General features: G+C 47.8%; 1 protein-coding gene across 4 annotated transcripts in view; it reads left to right on the forward strand.

Annotated features, from left to right (window-relative positions):
* RAB31 (RAB31, member RAS oncogene family) overlaps positions 1–19335 on the forward strand; it is a 111268-nt gene that overhangs the window by 21096 nt on the left and 70837 nt on the right. For 2 of the 4 annotated variants that reach the window (XR_003793496.1, XR_003793497.1), the window contains exon 1: positions 8771–9357. The exons of 1 other annotated variant lie outside the window; for it this stretch is intronic. Coding sequence is in view for 1 of the 3 variants with exons in the window: in XM_029222500.1 (XP_029078333.1) it covers positions 9232–9357 (126 nt within the window). In the remaining 2 variants the exon portion in view is untranslated. Of the gene's footprint in view, positions 1–8770; positions 9358–19335 lie in introns of those variants that run through there. One more of the 4 variants, XM_029222500.1, reaches the window with a different exon arrangement.

Here is a 19335-nt window from a genome sequence, read left to right on the forward strand (position 1 = left end):
GAGCTGATGCAGTGCCCACAGGTCCTACTGCTGCGGGGGCCCTGGTGTCAGGCAGGGGGAGTCGGTGGCCTCTTGACGGGAGGCCTGTGGCATCATGGGGGCTCCGGCTGGTCACCCTCTCTCCTGTCCAGAGCTGTCCTCACCAACAGCCTGTCTGGGAGATACTAAAGTTCCCCGGCAGAGCCAGTGTTGGCAGCACCAGTGGAGGGAGGCAAGGTCCGATGCTGAGAATCAAGTTTGATTTAAGGAGGTCTTTCCGAGCAGGAGGGGGTTGTCATTGGGTAAGAATCACTGTCACGATGCAGGATGGGTGCAAACAGCAAGGCAAGGTTTTTGAGGGTTTCATAGAATCCTAGGGTGCAAACTGCCTGTGGATGCTTCCCTTTGAAGAGCTGGTGGGCCTTCTGGGAAGTTCCTGTCACAAACAATCACCCCGTTTGTCCCAACAGGAAGAGTAAAGAAATGCTAATGCCACAGGGAACAGCCAAGTCCTGATGAACTGGCCGGGAGGGGGTTGGGCCTTCGCCCCGCCAGCTGCGTGCTAAGGCTATTCTCAGTTCTCGTCATAGCTCTTTGTCTTCTAATAAGTGATAGGTTTTCATTCATAAACGTAAATGGGGAGATGCCCATTTAAAAAGCAGTGTAGGGACTTCCCTGGTGGCGCAGTGGTTAAGAATCCACCTGCCAAAGCAGGGGACTTGGGTTCAAGCCCTGGTCCGGGAAGATCCCACATGCCGCGGAGCAACTAAGCCTGTGCGCCGCAACTCCTGAGCCCTCGTGCCACAACTACTGAGCTCGCGCTCCTAGAGCTCGCGCTCCTAGAGCCCGTGCTCCGCAACAAGAGAAGCCACCGCAATGAGAAGCCCGCGCACTGGGACGAAGAGTAGCCCCCGCTCGCCGCAACTAGAGAAAGCCCACGCGCAGCAGCAGAGACCCAACACAGCCAAAAAAAAAAGCAATGTAAACAGGCTCTGAAGACCAGTGACAATGCTTTAGTAAGTCAGCCCCAGACCTGCTTTGGATGGAAACAGTTTTGCTTAAAAGGATTTATTTTCCTTGAATATTGTGATTTTTTTTCAGTTGTGTGTGATAACTTTCCCTGTACAGGCATTACCAGCATATGAGGAGAAATGATTAACAGATGCGCAAATAATTTTCATATGCTTGAAAGCTACAAAACAATGCGTTTGTTGCAGGAAATAAAGAGGACAGATGTAATAACTGAAATATTTATATATATATATCAATCACTTAAGAAGTATTGCATTAAGTCAAATAATAATACCCGAGTGTTTATATGAAGCCAACCTATGACTGCCTAGGTTTCTACAAGGGCTGGTTCACACGAGGGCCGACTCCCCATCCGGGCTCCCAGGTGCATGCCAGGCTGGACCCTGGGTGGGTTTGGGAAAACTCCTGGGTCTCCACTACCCACACGTGCTCCAGGGAACCTCCTTTCCCAGCCCAAACCCGGTCTTTTAGTCTTTCCTGATGCTTCTGGGCCCTCACACCCCCCGGCAGCGGTGACAGACCTCTGCACTGTCCGACTCAGTGCCAGGGTTTGCCGTCTTGCAGCCCCGGTTAGTTCTTTGTCCCGTGTCCGCTGCCTTTGGTGCCCTCCCTTTTAGACCAGGGTCTTGTTTGCAAGAGAGATCTCCTCGTTAGCCCCCAGATTTCACCATGTGGACTCCCGTGGCATGCGTGGCCTGTGTCCTCCGCAACTGTACAGCGGTCCTGGGACCCCATGGTGCACGTTGGCCCATTTATCTTTTCCCATTTTAGTTCTCATTTTTATTTAGTGTGGATTGCCTCTCCTAGTTCCTCTTCTCATCCACACCTTTAGTTTTTTCTCTTTTTACTTCCTGTGTCATATTGTGAGGAAATTTGGAATAAGCAGAAAAGATTTCTGGGTGTCCCCAGTGGAAAACTATACATCATGTAAAGAGCAGCCTTCCAGGGTGTCTGATTCTAGGCCTTTCTTGTCCTTGGTCTGCTTTTTGCCTCTGTAAGTTATAGATAACTGATAGCAATGCAAAATAATTACAGTCTACAGACATGGAAAAAACATCTATTTGTGTGGTTAAAATGACCTCCCCCAGCATCAGGAAAAAAAGTCAGTTTCTTGTCCATTTGTAAATTCATTTCAACATTTAATTGGATCATTCCTTTAATCCATATAAATTTGTGCTTCTCTGACTTATGTGAATTGGTTGTAACACCTCACTAATACTCTCATTAGTAATGAGGTTAATAAAGACTTTAACACATGTTCATTCTATATCTACAAGTCAGGATTTTGCCTACGGTAATTCTTCTTTAACATAACAAATATGTTAAAGAATCAAAAAATAACAAAGGTGCGCTGTGCTTCCTGGTTAACTAGTGACAAGAAAGGACCCTAGTAAGAGGAAGTTGGATGCGGAAGAACTAATTAATCCTAAAGGGTTCAAGACATGGGAAGTTTTTCTCTTAATATTGGAGGCCTCATATATGGATAGTGGAAACGTAAGATGTGCAACTGCTGTGGAAAATGGAAATTTGGCTGTTCCTTAAAAAGTTATAGACAGAATTACCCTGTGACCCAGCGATTTCACTCCTAGGTATATACTGCAAACAGTGGAAAACAGGACCTCAAACAAATACTTGTAACGTGAATGTTCACAGCAGTACTATTTACAACAACCAAATGTGGTGGAAACAACCCAAGTGTCCATCAGTGGAGGCTGGATAAACAAATTGTGGTTTAGACACAGTGAAATATTATTCAGCCTTAAAAAGGAATGAAGTACTGATACACAGGACGATGTGACTGAACCTTGAAAACATGACGCTAAGGGAAAGAAGCCACTCACGAAAGATCACGTACTGTATGATTCCATTTGTGTGAAACGTCCAGAATAGGTAAATCAATAGGGACAAAGTAAATGTATGATTCAGAGGCTGTGGGGCGGAGAGAATGGTGAGTAATTGCTTAATGAGTATGGAGTTACTGGGGATGAAGAAAATGTTTTGGAACTAGATGGAGGTGGTGGCTGCATAACACTGTGAATGGACTGAGTGCCACTGAATTGTTCACTTTAAAATGATTAATTTTGGGTTATGCGAATTGCACCTCAACAGCAACAAAGATGAGCGTAGGCAACTTCCACATCTGAAATAGTTTACATTTGAGTAATTAGGAGGGGGAGGGTTTAGCTCAGCAGTTTTAATGTTTTCTCACCAGAAGCACATGACACCTAGGACACCGACAGTGGAGTTGACCCAGGAAGCACACTCCCACGAGTTCCCAGGTTCATGCAGTTTCCAGCAAGTTTCCTATAATTCCACCTCATCAGCTTTGGTAACGCTGATTCATACAGATCACACGAGCCATACCCCACAGAGGCAAGAGTCTGTGATTTGGGTGCTGGCCATTTAAAATTTAGATGATACGAAGGGGTCTGGGGAGAAAATGTTAGTGTAAAAAGTTACGTTTATATAGAGAAGCTTAAAGAAGAATACAGAATTTGTACCCTGATCCCTGTACCTGGATCACATCTGTTCATACTTAAAAATAGATACAAGGAACGCTTTGTATAGGATTACAAAGTTCAAATGCGTCAGAAAGGTACAGAATAAAAAGTGCAGCCTTCCTAACCTTCGATCATCACTGTTAATGTGTCCTTGTGATTTTTTTTTTTTTTTTTTTTTTTTTGTGGTATGCGGGCCTCTCACTCTTGTGGCCTCTCCCGTTGCGGAGCACAGGCTCCGGATGCGCAGGCTCAGCGGCCATGGCTCACGGGCCCAGCCGCTCTGCGGCACGTGGGATCTTCCCGGACCAGGGCACGAACCCGTGTCCCCTGCATCGGCAGGCGGACTCTCAACCACTGCTCCACCAGGGAAGCCCCTTGTGATTTTTTTTTAAAGGAAATGTTTCAGGCTTGTGTGCTTGTGCTCACACACCCAGATTTTTTTTTTTTTTTTAATAAAGGTGTCATTACAAATTTGTAAATGGATTTTTTCAATCAGTATATCTTGGAACGCTTTCCATTCGTATCGGCTCCTACAGATGGACTTTATTCTTTTGAATGGCTGTGTAATCGTCATGATGGTAATCAGCATTTATGAACATTTGCGGGATGCCGGCGCTGTTCTAAGTGCTGTGGACGTGTTATCTCATTTAACCTTCATGACAGTCCTATGAGGCAGGCCCTCCTATTGCTCCTCTTTTACAGAAGAGGGAACAGAAGCACAGAGAGAACTAGGAAGAAACTTAAATTTCATGCGTCTGACCCCAGACCCACACTCTGACCACCCCCAGAGATTGTGCTCCCCTGTGCCGTTAGTTTGTGGGAAGGCGGGGGTTACCACTGCTTCTGGTTTACCCCTGACGGTTATTTTCTCTTCCTCCTTTGTTACAGCATCCCCTCGGATGTGTGTGCCCTGTGTGTCTCACACTCCAGGCTATGACCTCTTGGGGTCTCTTTTATTGGAGTTCTCTTCATGTTGTCCTGCAGTTAAAAGAGATAGGGAATAACTCAGAAGAGCAAAACAATTATGATTAAGGTTTGCAAAATTATTCCCAGGAGTGGCTATCAGATTTTGATCTTTTAGCCCAGAAAAGAGAGTGTGTATAATTTCTATAGCTTGGCGTGCATACAGAAAGAAATCTCGGAGACTCTTCTCTCCTGTAGGAGAGGCAGGTCCTGGTTGTCCCCCTGGGATGCCACATGGCTGAGAACCACACTGAGACTTTCTGGGTGTCCCCTGCCTGCCCTGCTACGTGGTGAATGGGTCCCCAGGATAAAAGGTGGGGCCGAGGAAGCCCCTAATCCCTGGGCGCCTCGGCCCTTGCTGTTTATTTCTTCCTTTTCTTTGCTCTGGGTCATCGTGTCTCCCCAGCTGATGAGCTCCAGATTGAATTGTAGCTGGTAAGCCGGCCCACGGATCAGAGGGTGGGGCGCCGGGGCACTCTGTGAGTTCGTGGCATTATCAGATGCGGGGATATCGCGTAGAACAGTTGTGCACTGGGGATGCACATTTTGGCTTTTTCGGAGAAGGAGCAAACGGATATTGCAGTGTTGCCAGCCAGCCTGTTGCTACTGTCTTGAGCAAGCATAACAGCGAGCCGGTTTGGATCTAGAGTCAAGATCAAACGTCATAGAAAACTCAAGCTCCAACATGTTTTCCTGTGGTCAGCAGAAGAGCAGGATGCTGCCGCTGGCTGTGTGTCCTGGCTGACCCTGTGTTTCTGGCCGCCAGCTACAGTTTGCCATTTAGATCCATTTAGCAGAAAAGGATCCCGTCTCATAAAAATGCAGGCTGGGCGTGTGCTGGGAGCTCATTCTTAAATATCCTAATCCTTTTCTGGGAGAGAGGCAGGCACACAAAATAGGAGACTGTGTAGGCGGATTTACCAGCGTGTTTTCATATGCGTCAGACGCTTGGGAAAGTCTCTTTTATGCCAGGTTGGGTAAGACACAGATTCGTGGGCAGGAAATCAGAGTTTGAAATTAGCTGCTCAGGTCACGTGGTCAGATCGCAGTAGAGCAGACGTTTGTGCTCTGAGGGCAGAGAAGTTCTGCAATCCCTTTCCTCACCCCTGAAGGTGTCCAAACCACCAAGTGAAGAAACACACTTCCTTTGGTTCATCTGACCAAATTATTCTGTCAACTTTTGGCCTGGTTGCCTCAATCTAGCTTCAATCTTCCTGCCTGCTTGAGAGAGAATTTGGTGGGGGAGGCAGGGCAGTGTGTGATGGGTCCCCAGAGTCAGAACATGAACAGACAGCAGGGTCCAAATGGAAACCAGAAAGATGATTTCACTCCTGGAACAAGTCATCGTCTTTCCTAGACTTTCCTAGACAATGATTTTTCTTCCTTGTTTCATTTTCTAATAAAGTCGATCAGTTGTCTTTTTGTAAAGCTAGAAGATAGAAGTGGACATCTCTGAACAAATTAGAGGCTGCACATGGCTTTCTGTCTCTTAGATTCTGAGTGCATGTGTAGCAATGCCTTTAGACCGTGATGCAGATGAAGTCCACCCAGGGTTAGCGAGTGGCCGAGGGATTGCTCCTGATGCTTTGGCCGGAGGCAGCCAGACGTTGCTGTTGGCCAGGCCCAGACATCAGGTGGCCTTTTCCAGGCTCTCTTTTGATGGGAGAGCAGCACGTTATGAAGTTGTGGTTTGGCCGTAACTTCCTGCAAAAAAATAGCATGTATGATGACGTGATGACAGAGTCAGGGGCGGAAGGAAAGGGGCATGGAGATGGTGCAATATGACCAGGGGTCAGCTGTAAAATCCTTACAGATGTTTCCTCCTGGGGGTCAAGCTTCGGATGGGCAGCCTCCTACCGTGCTGCTGGTGGCCATTGGGAGGTTCCAATGTGCACTTGAGACCCGGTTAAAAAAGTAAGAAAGATACATGGTGTCCCACGGAACCCAAAGCAGGAATGCAGCTGGGCCTCGGGAAGGTAGGGGATGTACCAGAGTCCCGTCTTTGAGCTGCTTGGCTTAACGTCCCTCTGCACAGCTGCTTCCCTTTTCCGATGCAGGGAGTTGAAAGGTGGCCGCCTCCAGCCTCCACTTCGCACGGTGTGGCTGTAGCCTCAGAGGGCTTCATCCCTGTGTTTCCCAGCCTCTGTGTGTGTGTGCGGGTGGGTGGGTGGGTGGCGGGGCACACTGAAAGTCCTTTCCCCCAGCGCTGGCTTGTGTCGATTGTAAGTCTGTCTGTGACACCAGCGATGCTGGTTGGTTGAGCAGAAATGTGAAATCAGGGGCTTGGGGGCAGTTGCAGCTTACGCCAGCCTCAGCATCCAGGGATTTTCTGTATTTGGTGGCACAGTGTTGAGAAGATCCTAATAGATCATTCTCTTAAAATTTCTATTTCTGATTATATCTTATACATTGTATAGTATCTTAGTACATACAGTATTGCATGTGTGCCACTTGTAAATAGATATACACCTATCAGAGGATACACAGCTCATTTTCTGCAATGTGGGACTTGTCCTTTGTTCACATTACATGTAGGATGTTTACCCACAGTGTCTCTGGGAATATTCAGTGATTCATACAATGGAACAGCTCCTATCGTAAGAAGCATAAACTGCATATTTTCTTTCTTGACCCTAAAATAAACTTCTTAAAGAGATTTATATCCACAGATCTAGAAGTATCCACAAGCAGAATTTCAGTGTTGGTGCATGAAGTTCAAACACGTACTGATACCCTCTCGTCAGCGTGAAGAGGGAGGTGACCCGCGCTGTGGGTTGTTATCAACGTATCTATACCTATTTACATAAAATTATGTTTTAATATAAAAATTAACCAAAGTTGTTCACTTATAGGAAACAAACCGCCTGTTATTTCACTTTGACCTTTCTTAGCTCTGGACTTTTTCCTCCCTAACTTTTTTTTTGGAAAGAATTCTGTTTTTACTTTGCCCATATTTCTAGTTAAGATAAGTCATCTGTACCAACATGAAATAACTCTAACATTTTGTTGAATCTTTTTTAAAATTGCAAATTATTTTATAAGGTTCATGCAGCATATATTTGCATGATAAAAGCATTTTTATTTCTATGAAAACCTGACTAAGTTCTTTTTTAGCTTGCATCTTTTTTCTTCTTTGAGATGTAATTCACATATAACATTACATTAGTTTCAGGTGTACAACGTAATGATTTGACATTTGTGTATCTTGTGAAATGATCACCACAATAAGTCTAGTTAAGATCTATCACCTCACATAGTTACAGTCTTTTTTTCTTGTGATGGGAACTTTTAAGGCCTACTCTCTTAGAACTTTTAAATATACAGCACAGTATTGTTAACTCTGGTCCCCAAGCCATCTGCTGCATCCCCAGGACTTGTTTATCTCATAACCGGAAGTTTGTGCCTTTTGACCCCCTTTGCGCGTTTTGCTTTTGAAAGCCCTCCTGGCCTCGCACGTTGAGATTCTCTAAGGATTTGTTGACCTGGGACTGGAGATGGTTTCGTGTTGGGGAAAGAACATACGGGGAGGCCGAGGCCTGGAATTGGCTGGACCTCCTTTCTGCCAGCAGTGTGCTATGACGGGCACCGGGCCTCAAGCTCTCCATCTGCGAAATGGGAGTGATGACTTCACAGGGTCACCATGAAGGCCGAATGCAGTAATGAATGTGAGTGCTCGGCCAGCTGGAAAGCCTTCAGAATGCAGGTTGAGGTCAAGAAAGGCCATGGCTTCAGTTTCTCCTGAACTTCTGAGCAAGGGCATGTGCCAGAACATCATGGAAAGGGCATCGTGAGGGGCCAAGGAAACCCCATGGGCCTGAGCAGCCTTCCCCCGGGATGGGGGCATGTTGTCCTGGGCGTGATGCTCCTTCTGTGTCACGAAGAGGAAACTCCAGACCTTGAGGTCTGGCTCTGGGTCATGTCCCTGGGTGTGTCTCTCCTGCGCTTGCAGGAGAGGATACATCCCACTGACTCGCCAGCGCCCGACACGGGGCCTGCTGTGTCTCAGACACGGGATGGGTTAGCGAGCGGGAGAGAAATGCATCATCACACCTGTCGCAGGGTGGGGACGCGGGTGGTGTTTGTCAGGAGGCACTAGGGTAAAGAATGGAGGTCAAGAGCTCGGGCTTGGAAGCACAGACTGGGTTCAATTGCTGACCCTTCCTGGGCCTGTTTTCCCAACCGTGATGGGCCACAGTAGTACCTCTCTCAGAGATTTGGGCTGAAAATGAACGAGGTGATGCAGGTTAACGTGGAGTCTAGCTGAACAAAACGTCAACCGTCACCATCACCATCATCACGTGACTAACATGGTCAGTGTTATTAACAGCTCATCGATCATCGTGATCCGGAACTTGGAAGCCCAGAAGCTCCATTTGTCCTGGAGCTTTGCCTTCTCTTCCCTTTTCCCTGAGTCATCACTTTCGTTGTAATTTTGGCTCAGCTGGGCCCGTGCACTTACTCTTTAGCTCAGGTTCACTGCAGCACCCTTGATCTTCACCTCCGTCGGTGGGAACATCCTCCTGTCTGACAAGGTTTCAGATTAGTTTTCCATTCTGGCGGTGGCGGGTGGTGGCTGGTATTTTTCAGACCAGAGCTGTGCCTCAGCATTAATGACATGGCGTTGGCTGTGCAATTTAGCATCCAGCCAGCAGTGGAGGGCGGATCTGCAGTCATGTGCTTTCCTCTTTAACCTTCAGCTGGTCTTTGGCTGGGGAGCAGGGGGGGACACCGTGCAGGAATCAGAGGGCACGTATCCATGGCTTTACTGCTTATTGTCAGCAGTGCACCCACTCAGGCTGTTCCTGGGGAATTCATCCACGTGGTCCATCTTCATCTCCAGCCCCAGAAGCCACACCTGTCTTTTCTCCTTTGGACAATGAAAGTAAGAGGGTGGGGGCTTCCCTGGTGGCGCAGTGGTTGAGAGTCCGCCTGCCGATGCAGAGGACACGGGTTCGTGCCCCGGTCCGGGAGGATCCCACATGCCGCGGAGCGGCTGCTGGGTCCGTGAGCCATGGCCGCTGAGCCTGCGCGTCTGGAGCCTGTGCTCTGCAGCGGGAGAGGCCACAACAGTGAGAGGCCCGTGTACCGCAAAAAAAAAAAAAAAAAAAAGTAAGAGGGTGCCCCATCTTTGACCCTGGAGGCTGAGCCCTGCTCAGAGGCTGCCAGGTCGGGGTTCTTCTGGCAGGGGCAGCTGTGATGCAGGCATCCTTGCGTTTCCTGGACGAATGTCTTAAACTAAGTGTGATAGTTTAGCATTTATTCCCAGAGCATAGATTGAAAATGTGGGGGGTAGTAATTTCCCTCGAGCTGGAAATTCCCACTGCTGCCTTCTATGTGTGTTCTGTAAAGTCTCTGAAATGCTTGCAGAAGTGCCGGCTGACAGAAGGAACTTAAGCCATTAGAAAGTCATGCCAGCGTGATAGTTATGGGGATGGCTTTTCTCACACTCTGTAGGCCCAGCCCCGCCTCGGACACACTTCCTCCCTTTCATGCAAGTCCCTTTTCTGACACTAGTGTGGGAATCAAGCCTGGGGCTTGATAGAGTTGACTGTCATACGTATAGGACGATTCCTCACATGTCATGGGTCAAAAGCTGTGGTTATTTAATGGGAACAGTGATAGAGTCAGGAAGGTAGGTTAGTTGTGAGCAGAAGCTAGTATCCCCAGCTTATCAGTACCATGCAGGTGTGTTGACTGTTTGCTCTTGTTTGCAGCCGACAAGGGTGCATGTGCATCCTCTATAATCTAGTGTCGTGATTAAGGATCACAGCAGTTAACTGTCTACATCACACAGGATCTCGGCTTGGGGGTCAGCGAAGCATCGAGCATTAATTCAGATGAGCAAGTGGTCTGAGGATGCCAGCTGTCAGGCTTGTCAGAGTCGGGATGTAAGAACGGTTCCTTCCTAAAAAGGTGGTGGCACCCTACTCCCTTGAAAAAGCCCTGCCCCTCCCCCTGTAAACTAAAGCATCTGCCTCGCCATCTTTAGCCTCCCTCCTCCTCCCTTTATCTTTACCCTTTAAAAGTAAATCCCTCTTGCCAGGTGGACGAGAAGTCGATCTGTGAATTTAGTTCTCACTCCGTTGTTCTTTGGCCACTGAATAAAGCTTGTGCTGTGTCAAAAACAAACAAACAAAAAATGGTTCCTTCTGTCCTCCCTGCACAACCCAACGTGAGCACCAGGCGAGCTCTTGATGCGGAGTCTTAGCTCTGACACGATAGACTGGCCACTGTTACCTGTGAAGATGCCCGGCACATAGTAGGTGCTCAATAAAAACGCAGCAGATGAGCGCAGCCTCCTAAATGCCTCTGTTTCCTGTTTTGGTTTCCCTCCCATCCTCTTAAAGTTCCACCCCTGGTGGGTATTGTTGGTTCCACTGCCCTTAGGACAAGTCCAGGCTCCAAAGGCTGGTGGAGAAGAAGGGAGGGGAGGAGGGCGAAACCTCCTCATCCGAGTTCCGGTGCCCTTGGGGTTCATGGCAGCCCCTCCCACCTGAAGGGTAAGTTCATGGTGTGGCCGTACCAGCCGATCCTAAGGATGGGCAGAGCACCCTGATGGTCATTGGGTGCCAGGGCTCTGATGTGTCCGTTTCCAGGACCGTGTCTGCTTCAGGAGCCTATTGGCTGGGGGCAGGGAGCTTGGTGAGAAAGGGGAGGCCACGTCTCAGTGTTTTATCACCTAACCTGGGGACTGACGTCCATCACTTTCGCCATTTTTCTACTTTTTAGTAGCAAGTCGTTAGGTCCAGGTCACGCACAGGTGACCAAACACCAGGAGTCAGGGATCACTGGGAAACACTTTAGAAGCTGCAATTATGGTCATTCTTTATCCTTACTTGCTAGATCTGCAACTCAGGAACAGTGACTATTGAGTGTTTTGTAAGAACACGACAGAATATAACAATAAAATCCCACATTGGTGCCGGGAGCCTATGCAGGCCAGGTGTCCCGTGGAGCCAGTGGGTTCCCCGCCAGGAACAGGGCAGCTCGTGTCTCTGCCGTTTGTCTGGTGACCTGTCTTGCCCAGTCACCAGCCCACACGTGCGTTGCTTGAGAGGAAACAAAGGTGGTAAAAGAACAGTTGGTTCCTTGGGCAGGAAGTGCGATTTAAGTAAAACACTGGGTTAAAAATTTTTTAAAACAGTTAAGGTCACACCTTCTAAGACTCAGATACTCTGAAATTTCTGCTTAGCTGCACAGAGTTTGTACATCAGGACAGAGTGCTCTCTGGAAACGCTGAGAAGCAGTGGGAGCTATTATAAGAATAACGGAAGTGAAGGGGTGATGGAACTTGCCCTTCTTCCCCATTTAAGAAGTGTCTTCCTTCTTCTTTTCCTTCTTTAACTTGTCTGAGGAGTCAGGCAGGAGGAGGACTTCTTTCTGAACCGGGGCCGGGAGAGGGATGGGGCCTCTGCTGCTCACCTTTTCTCATGCCCAATACATGACCTTGGCTTCCCTAGAACTTCTAGGACGTTCCTTTGCCACCAGCAGGATTGAGAAGCCACCCCCTCTCTGGGGCCAGAGCACTTGATCACTGAAAGATTGCTAGACTTTGGAATCCTCCAGACCTGTCAACTCTGTAATAGCGAGAGGCAAATAAATTTAACAATAGTAGAAAGGGACGGCATTTATTTTTGGCTGCATTGGGTCTTCGTTGCTGCGTGCGGGCTTTCTCTAGTTGCGGTGAGTGGGGGCTACTCTTTGTTGCGGTGCACCGGCTTCTCATTTTGGTGGCTTCTCTTGTTGCAGAGCACAGGCTCTCGGCGCACTAGCTCAATAGTTGTGGCTCACGGGCTTAGTTGCTCCGCGGCATGTGGGATCTTCTTGGACCAGGGATCGAACCCATGTCCCCTGCATTGGCAGGTGGATTCTTAACCACTGCGCTACCAGGGAAGTCCAGGACAGCATTTTAAAGCAGTATAAATATTTTCTTACTAGAAACAGCTTTTTGGGGGTGGATGACATCCCAGAAGTGAGATCACTGTGCTTTTTAAACACCCATCCAAGAGTCAGAGAAGATCAGGGGTCATCACCAGACAGGCTGCTCTAATTCCCTTCTCTGGAGGGATGCTTCCAAGATTTAAACTTGACCAGTGATAGGAGGAGACAAGGCGATTTGACTGAAGATCTTTCCACAGGCAATAGAAACAGAACCTGCAGAGAATCTAGATAATGGACTTACCAGACATCTTTAAAACACGTATGTTCATTACGTTCAAGGAAACAAAAGTCATGATTTCAAGCTTTGGCATGCAGTCGAGAACTGCACAATAGAAATTTTATGGTGAAAAAATACAATAATTGATATCAGGACATCAATAAATGGGTTCATCATCACATTAGGTACATCTGTAGAAAGAACTGGAAGATAGGTTAGAATAATTCCAAATTGAAACTCGGACAAAAAGATGGAAAATAAAGAAAAGAATATAAAAGACATATATGGTAAGGGAAGAAAGTTTAATACAGGCACAGTTGGAGTCCCAGAAGGCGAGAAGAGGTATGATAGACCAGAGACGATGCTAGAAGAAGTGACAGTAGACATTTCTCCATAGAAAATGCCTGGCTGGGTGGCCGGAGCTTTAGTCACTGTCCTTATGACTGTTTGGCCCACTCCTGCTCCTATGAAAGGTTGGGATTATTGGCAATATTACTGGAGTCCAAATGCAGGAGACTGTGTTCCCCAAAGATCTCTTTACTCCTGGGGCGTTCTGCTTGGACTGCAGGCCTGGTTCACACTGGCTGGAACCCCCAGGTTGAAAGTAGAATGAATTTTCCTATGGAAACAATAGTACAAATGGATGTCGGGGTCTTCTGTTGTAGAGTGCTATAGTGCAGGGGCAAGCTTGGGAAATAATCATTTATTTACAGCATTATGTCAACAGAAGAATACACACCTGAGTTTCAAATGATGGGCCAACAAATGCAGTTTGGAACACAGCTGTCAGCCGTCCTGTTGACGTCTTGGGGTGGCCTGTGTGATCTCAGTCACTACGGTCTGTCTTTGATTCCTTTGAAAGTTTAGGTCTGATGTGTAAGTGATCTGACTTGCAGGAATCAGGACTTAATCTTGCCTCCTGTCCTCGTATCTTGCGGGCTGCACAGGCATCAGTAAGTCAATGAGGGCATGGACGCATGCCTTCTGGAGAGAGATGGTTTGGCCAGTGGGTATGGGGGAGGGGAAGTCTGAAGGTCGATGAAGCCTTTGCTGATTATAGGACTGCAGGCAAGTCACATAAACGTTTAGACCACAGCTTCCTAACATGGGAAATGTGGACAGTACATCTGTCCTGTGAAGGATTGTTGTGAGCACCCAGTGAGATAAAGGAAGTAGACGTGTGCCTATGTTCCCTGTTGAACCATCTGATCATCTCTCTTGGGGCTTTCAGCCTCCTCATTTTTGCTTATTTCTTCATATTCTCTAGCAGGATTTTTTTACATTTCTCCTGGGCATTTTTTGCACCTGAGACATGGCACCTTATTCCCTCTATGTGGACTTGAGATTGTGTTCGTATACATCTAGAGGATTGTGGACGTTTCCAAGCTGTGTTCACTATTGTCCTTGGGACCTCAATCTAGATGCTAAAATTCATTTATGCTATTTGTATGCTTAAAATTCGGTCTGTAAGCAGTTTTTCCCATAAGAGTAAACAAAGTCTAGTGCCTCCCCACATGGCCGTCGCGTGCAGGGGTGTGTCCAGTGTCCTGGACAAGGCCTTCACTCCCCTGGGTCAGACTCCACCCTGCTCTCAGCTTCCCTCACTTTTGGGCTCGGAGGATCAAACTGTCAGCCACCCCGTGGTTCTGCCTGTTTCTCTCCACCCACAAGACCTGGCTGGCCTCTCATCCTCCTAAATTCCTAACTTAACTCCTTCTCGACACGTCAGACACTTAAGGCTTTTTAGAAGTAATGTAACGCTTAAAGTCTAAACACTTAAATAAATGGGTGACTGAGTGAAACAAATCAACAAATAAATGTAAAAATCCTTGCTGGTTGGGTTCTGATTGCCAGACCAGAGACAGATGCTGGAGTTAGCATTTCCATAGTTCACACTATGTGCAAATAGTATTCTACCTCTTTGATGTTTTGATAGGTCTGAGATGAAAGCTTCACGAGTACCATCTATTAATTTAAAGTTATGTTTTAGGTGATTTCTAATTTTTATAAATAATACCTCAGTGAACTTTTTTTTTTTTTTTTTTTTTTGCGGTACGCGGGCCTCTCACTGTTGTGGCCTCTCCTGTTGCGGAGCACAGGCTCCGGACGCGCAGGCTCAGCGGCCATGGCTCACGGGCCCAGCCACTCCGCGGCATGTGGGATCCTCCCGGACCGGGGCACGAACCCGTGTCCCCTGCATCGGCAGGCGGACTCTCAACCACTGCGCCACCAGGGAAGCCCTCAGTGAACTTTTTTTGTGCTCATTTTTTCCCCTTCTTTTAATTGCATTCTTAGGAATGGAATTCCTGAGTCTGTAGGTCTTGTTATCGTTTGCAGTTTCCTATCCATAAGAGGCATGTGGATTTATAATGTTATCAACAGTATACATTCCTTATTAGTTTCTCAACCTTACCGCCTGTAAAGATGTCTAGAGCGTCTGTAGAGCAGTGCTTCGTGAGTTTGGAGTGGAGTGGCTGGGAGGAGTGGGTGGAAGGTCGGGAGAAGGCAGCTGTCTGTCCTGGGAACCCACCTTGATCGGGCCTTAGTGATTCTCTGCGGAGCTGGGTTGCAAAGGTTCCTGAAATAATGTGTCCTGAGTTGATTTGTGACGTCTTCCGTTAGAGCAGGATCACGTAGCTGTGATATAGCTGCCTAGGATTTCCCGTTCTCTATTCTGAGAGGTGGGAACCCTACCTGCAGCCTGTTGCCCTAGTCCAGGAGTGAATTAAGTGGCACCTAGAGATTTATGTGGCAGCAGCTGAAAGTTTGTGGTTCGTGATTCCATATTTACACGTGATTAATAATGGGGACCGTTCAAACAGCAGAGAGTGTCATGGCAGAGTATGTGATTGTTCGCAGAGAATTGTATTATTAGCCCCAAATAATAGCAATAACGTCTATGGGAGGAATATCCAGGAAGTAGCAGGAACCGATAGCTCGGCCTCAAAATGGCTCTGGTATCAACCATACAAGTTAGAATACAAAGAAATCCTGTTTATCCCCCAGGGAGGATTGTACTAAATTTTATTCCTGCTTTGTGCAGTCAGAATTGGTTTTATTCTCGTGGGAGCGACCTAAATGTCCATCAACAGATGAATGGATAAAGAAGATGTGGTATATATCTACTATGGAATATTGCTCAGCCATAAGAAGAATGAAATAATGCCATTTGCAGCAACATGGATGGACCTAGAGATTGTCATACTAAGTGAAGTAAACCAGGCAGACAAAGACAAATGCATGATGTCGCTTATATGTGGAATCTAAAAAAATATATATACAAATGAGCTTATTTACAAAACAGAAATAGAGCCACAGACATAGAAAACAAACTTATGGTTACCAAAAGGGAAAGGCGGGGAGGGATAAATTAGGAGTTTGGAATTAACATATACACACTGCTGTATATAAAATAGATAAACAACAAAGACCTACTGTACAGCACAGGGAACTCTACTCAATATTTTGTAAGAAACTATAAGGGAAAAGAATCTGAACAAGAGTATACAGATATAGATGTGTGTGTATGTATAACTGAATCACTGTGCTGTACACCTGAAACTAACATGACATTATAAATCAACTATACTTCAGTTAAAAAAAAAATTGGTTTTATTCTAATGCCTCCCCGGTAGTTGGCAATATGTCCCCCTTTCGTTAAGGCAAAACCCAGTGGACGTATCTTTAGGACATGTGACTCTACTAAGGAAGGTAACTCTGGAAAGCAATAGTCAAAGCACTCCTTGTGGGTTCTAGAAATGGACTTTTTTTTAAAGAAATTTACATTTGACGGGGCGGTTGATTTAACCCGATGAGAGCCTTTAAGGATTTCACCGGGACTCAGAAAATTAGGTTCTGACTCTGCGGCCTGCTGTGTGACCTCAGAAGCCACGCAGCTTCCTCTTGTGCAGAACTAGAGGCTGGACAGGGCTGTGACAGTCTCCTCATCTCAGGAAGCGAACAAGCTTCCTTCCATCGGTGTCAAGTCCCCCAGAAGTAACGGGGCCATGGAGAGCCGTGAGCAGCCCGGGCCTCGCCCCTTCTCTTTCTCCTCTGCCTCCTTATCCACCCAGGATTTCCTGCTTCAGACCTTTGCCATTTCCCGTGGGATAGTCATGACTTAGGGCGTGTTCCTCCTGTGTGTGTGTGTCATGGTCTGAATGAGGTCCTGCAGGAAAAGGAAGTCACCAAGCTGAGTGATTCATGAGAAGCGCCGGCATCCTGCCTGGCTCCTCTGCCATCCTCGAGCCGGGCCGTCCCCTCGTGGCTGGAGGGGGAACAGCAGGCACGGGAGGACGAGGTCCCCAGGTCATCACAAAGCCATTGGCCCCTTAAGATGATTTAGGCCGTGCTTTGTAAGAATATTTTCCTTTCGGAGAGAAACTAAAACTTTGCCTATCCTTTTGTCCTGTATTTCCTTCCTGTCAATTGTGTAAGAGAGAGATGTTGGGAGTTACATTGTAGAAAGAAAAGAAACACTGAGTGTATTTGTTGGAAGAATGAGCTTCAATCTAAATTTGAGCAGGCTGACTGCTTTAACTATGCAGGACCAGGGGTATTTTAGCTTGAATTATCCAGAGAAGATGATGGATAGAGATGAATAATTTGGAATTTTGGCTTTGGAATATTTCATCTTTAAGGGGATTTTAAGGGTTGGCCTCACAGAACCCTTGGGCTGTTCGGAGGATTTGGAGCCAGTTTTGAGCTGAGCCCTTGCGTAGAGCAAATGGATGCACTCCAAAACATGCCCCCGGAGCAGAATCATGACCCCAAGGATGCACCCTGGAGCCCTGGAGCCAGCCCCTCCCTTAGAGGGCGAGCTCCCTGCTGCTGGGCGGAGGCTGTCAAGGGGCCGTCGTCCCAGCTGGGAAGGAGGGCGGCCTGGGTGGCAGCCCAGTTCTTCCGTGTCCAGTGTCTCCGGGGCTGCGAGGACCGCAGGATGGCAAGGGTGTGCTCATCCACGGGGGCTTTAAGAGCAGCTGAGATGGGAAGGAGGGCCTTGTGGTTTGGGGGGAGTGAGGAATATTAGCTGTAATCCCTCCCGAAGGTGCAGCTCAGAAATAGCAGCGGCATTGATTTGGAGTCAGAGGAGCTGATGTTTCCATTCTGTCCTCACCTCTCTGAGCTCCGCACAGCGTTGCCTACACTGCAGAGAGACAGTGCTTGGTGCGCTTTCCCTGGGGCTCGGGACCAGCGCAGGCCGCGTGCACCGGGAGCTGATGCCTTCTGGACACTGACTTTCTGATGAGGATCCTGAGCCCACAGCCCTCTCGCCCCAGGTTTGCTGGAATGGCCCCCTGAATGTAGGAACGAAAGGGCGTGCCCGTAGTTCAGATGGGCAGTGGTGTTTCAAATCTCATTTCATATTTCAGTGTCTAGAGAAAAACACCTTTATATGAGTTTCAGCGTTTTCTCCTTGATATGTAGGCTTTTAACGTTATTTATTTATTTATTTTGCGGTACGCGGGCCTCTCCCGTTGCGGAGCACAGGCTCCGGACGCACAGGCTCAGCGGCCATGGCTCACGGGCCCAGCCGCTCCGCGGCATGTGGGATCTTCCTGGACCGGGGCACGAACCCGTATCCCCTGCATTGGCAGGCGGACTCTCAACCACTGCGCCACCGGGGAAGCCCTAACGTTATATTTTTAAGAGAAGTGTATCAGTATGTTTTTTCCTTCTTGGGCTAAATGTGTCTCGTTTCCCTTTCACTATCCATCTCGAGTCTACGTGATGCCCTCAGAGCAGGGCAACAGGACTTTTCCGCGCGCCCTGCGGCCGCTATCAAAGCACAGCTGCTGGCAGCTGGGACAGTTGCTTTGCTCTTCTTCCCCTGCTTTCTGGGCAATCTCTCGACTTCACCTTGTAACTCTTCCTTTGAAATTTCCACTTCTACCATCGGATTTTTAATTTCTGAGGGGTCCCTCTTAACTTTCTGAATGATCTGCTAAAATTGCATCCTGCTCTTTTTTGTGTGGGTATAAGTGTCTGGTATTTCTTAGCTGAGCCTTTCTTTTTAAAAGATTAAAATGCATTCCCAAAACTCTGTTTGCATGGGGGCTTGTGGGTGGGTGCACACGTGGCCTGTAGTTGGGGGACACCACATATCAGGGTCTGCAGGGTTTTCCTCTTCCCCAGAGGGGCACCCTCGCCTCTTCCATCTGGGGTCCCACAGGCCAGGGCAGTAGCCCCGGGGCCCCCTGAGTTGCATGTGGAGTCCCGAGCCAGCAGGTGGCTGATACACAGTTCCTGGAGAGTCAGCCTCCTGGGTCCTTATGGAATGTCCCTCCCCTGGTTACGTGCCTGGGGCGCCCAGGGTGTTATTTTGTGCAGCTTTTCACCTGATTCTGATTCCAGAGTCGCCCTCCAGCTCTTGATACCTTCAGGGAATGTGGGCGTGGACTGACTTGCTCTCCTCCCTGCAGGCCCTTTGGCTCCAGTGACACCCCCTCCCCCAACACTGCTTCTCGCTGTCATCACTGGTCTGCTGGTTGTCTCTTCTCCCATCTCTTTGACCTTGTGAATTTGTGTTTTGTATTCCTTGAACCATTTGACCAAGTGTTTTGGAAGGGACTGCAGAAAAACGCATGTGTCCTAGTTCCAGTGTGTAACTGGACCCCATCCTAATCAGCTTTAAAGACCTATTTAACAGAGAAAGAGCTGAGATGCGACCTTTATCTAACTGAGCAAAACGGGAGGTTCTTA

The sequence above is a fragment of the Monodon monoceros genome, unplaced genomic scaffold (genome assembly GCF_005190385.1).
Source record: "Monodon monoceros isolate NGI ecotype Baffin Bay Population unplaced genomic scaffold, NGI_Narwhal_1 Super_Scaffold_1, whole genome shotgun sequence".
Taxonomy (NCBI): domain Eukaryota; kingdom Metazoa; phylum Chordata; class Mammalia; order Artiodactyla; family Monodontidae; genus Monodon; species Monodon monoceros.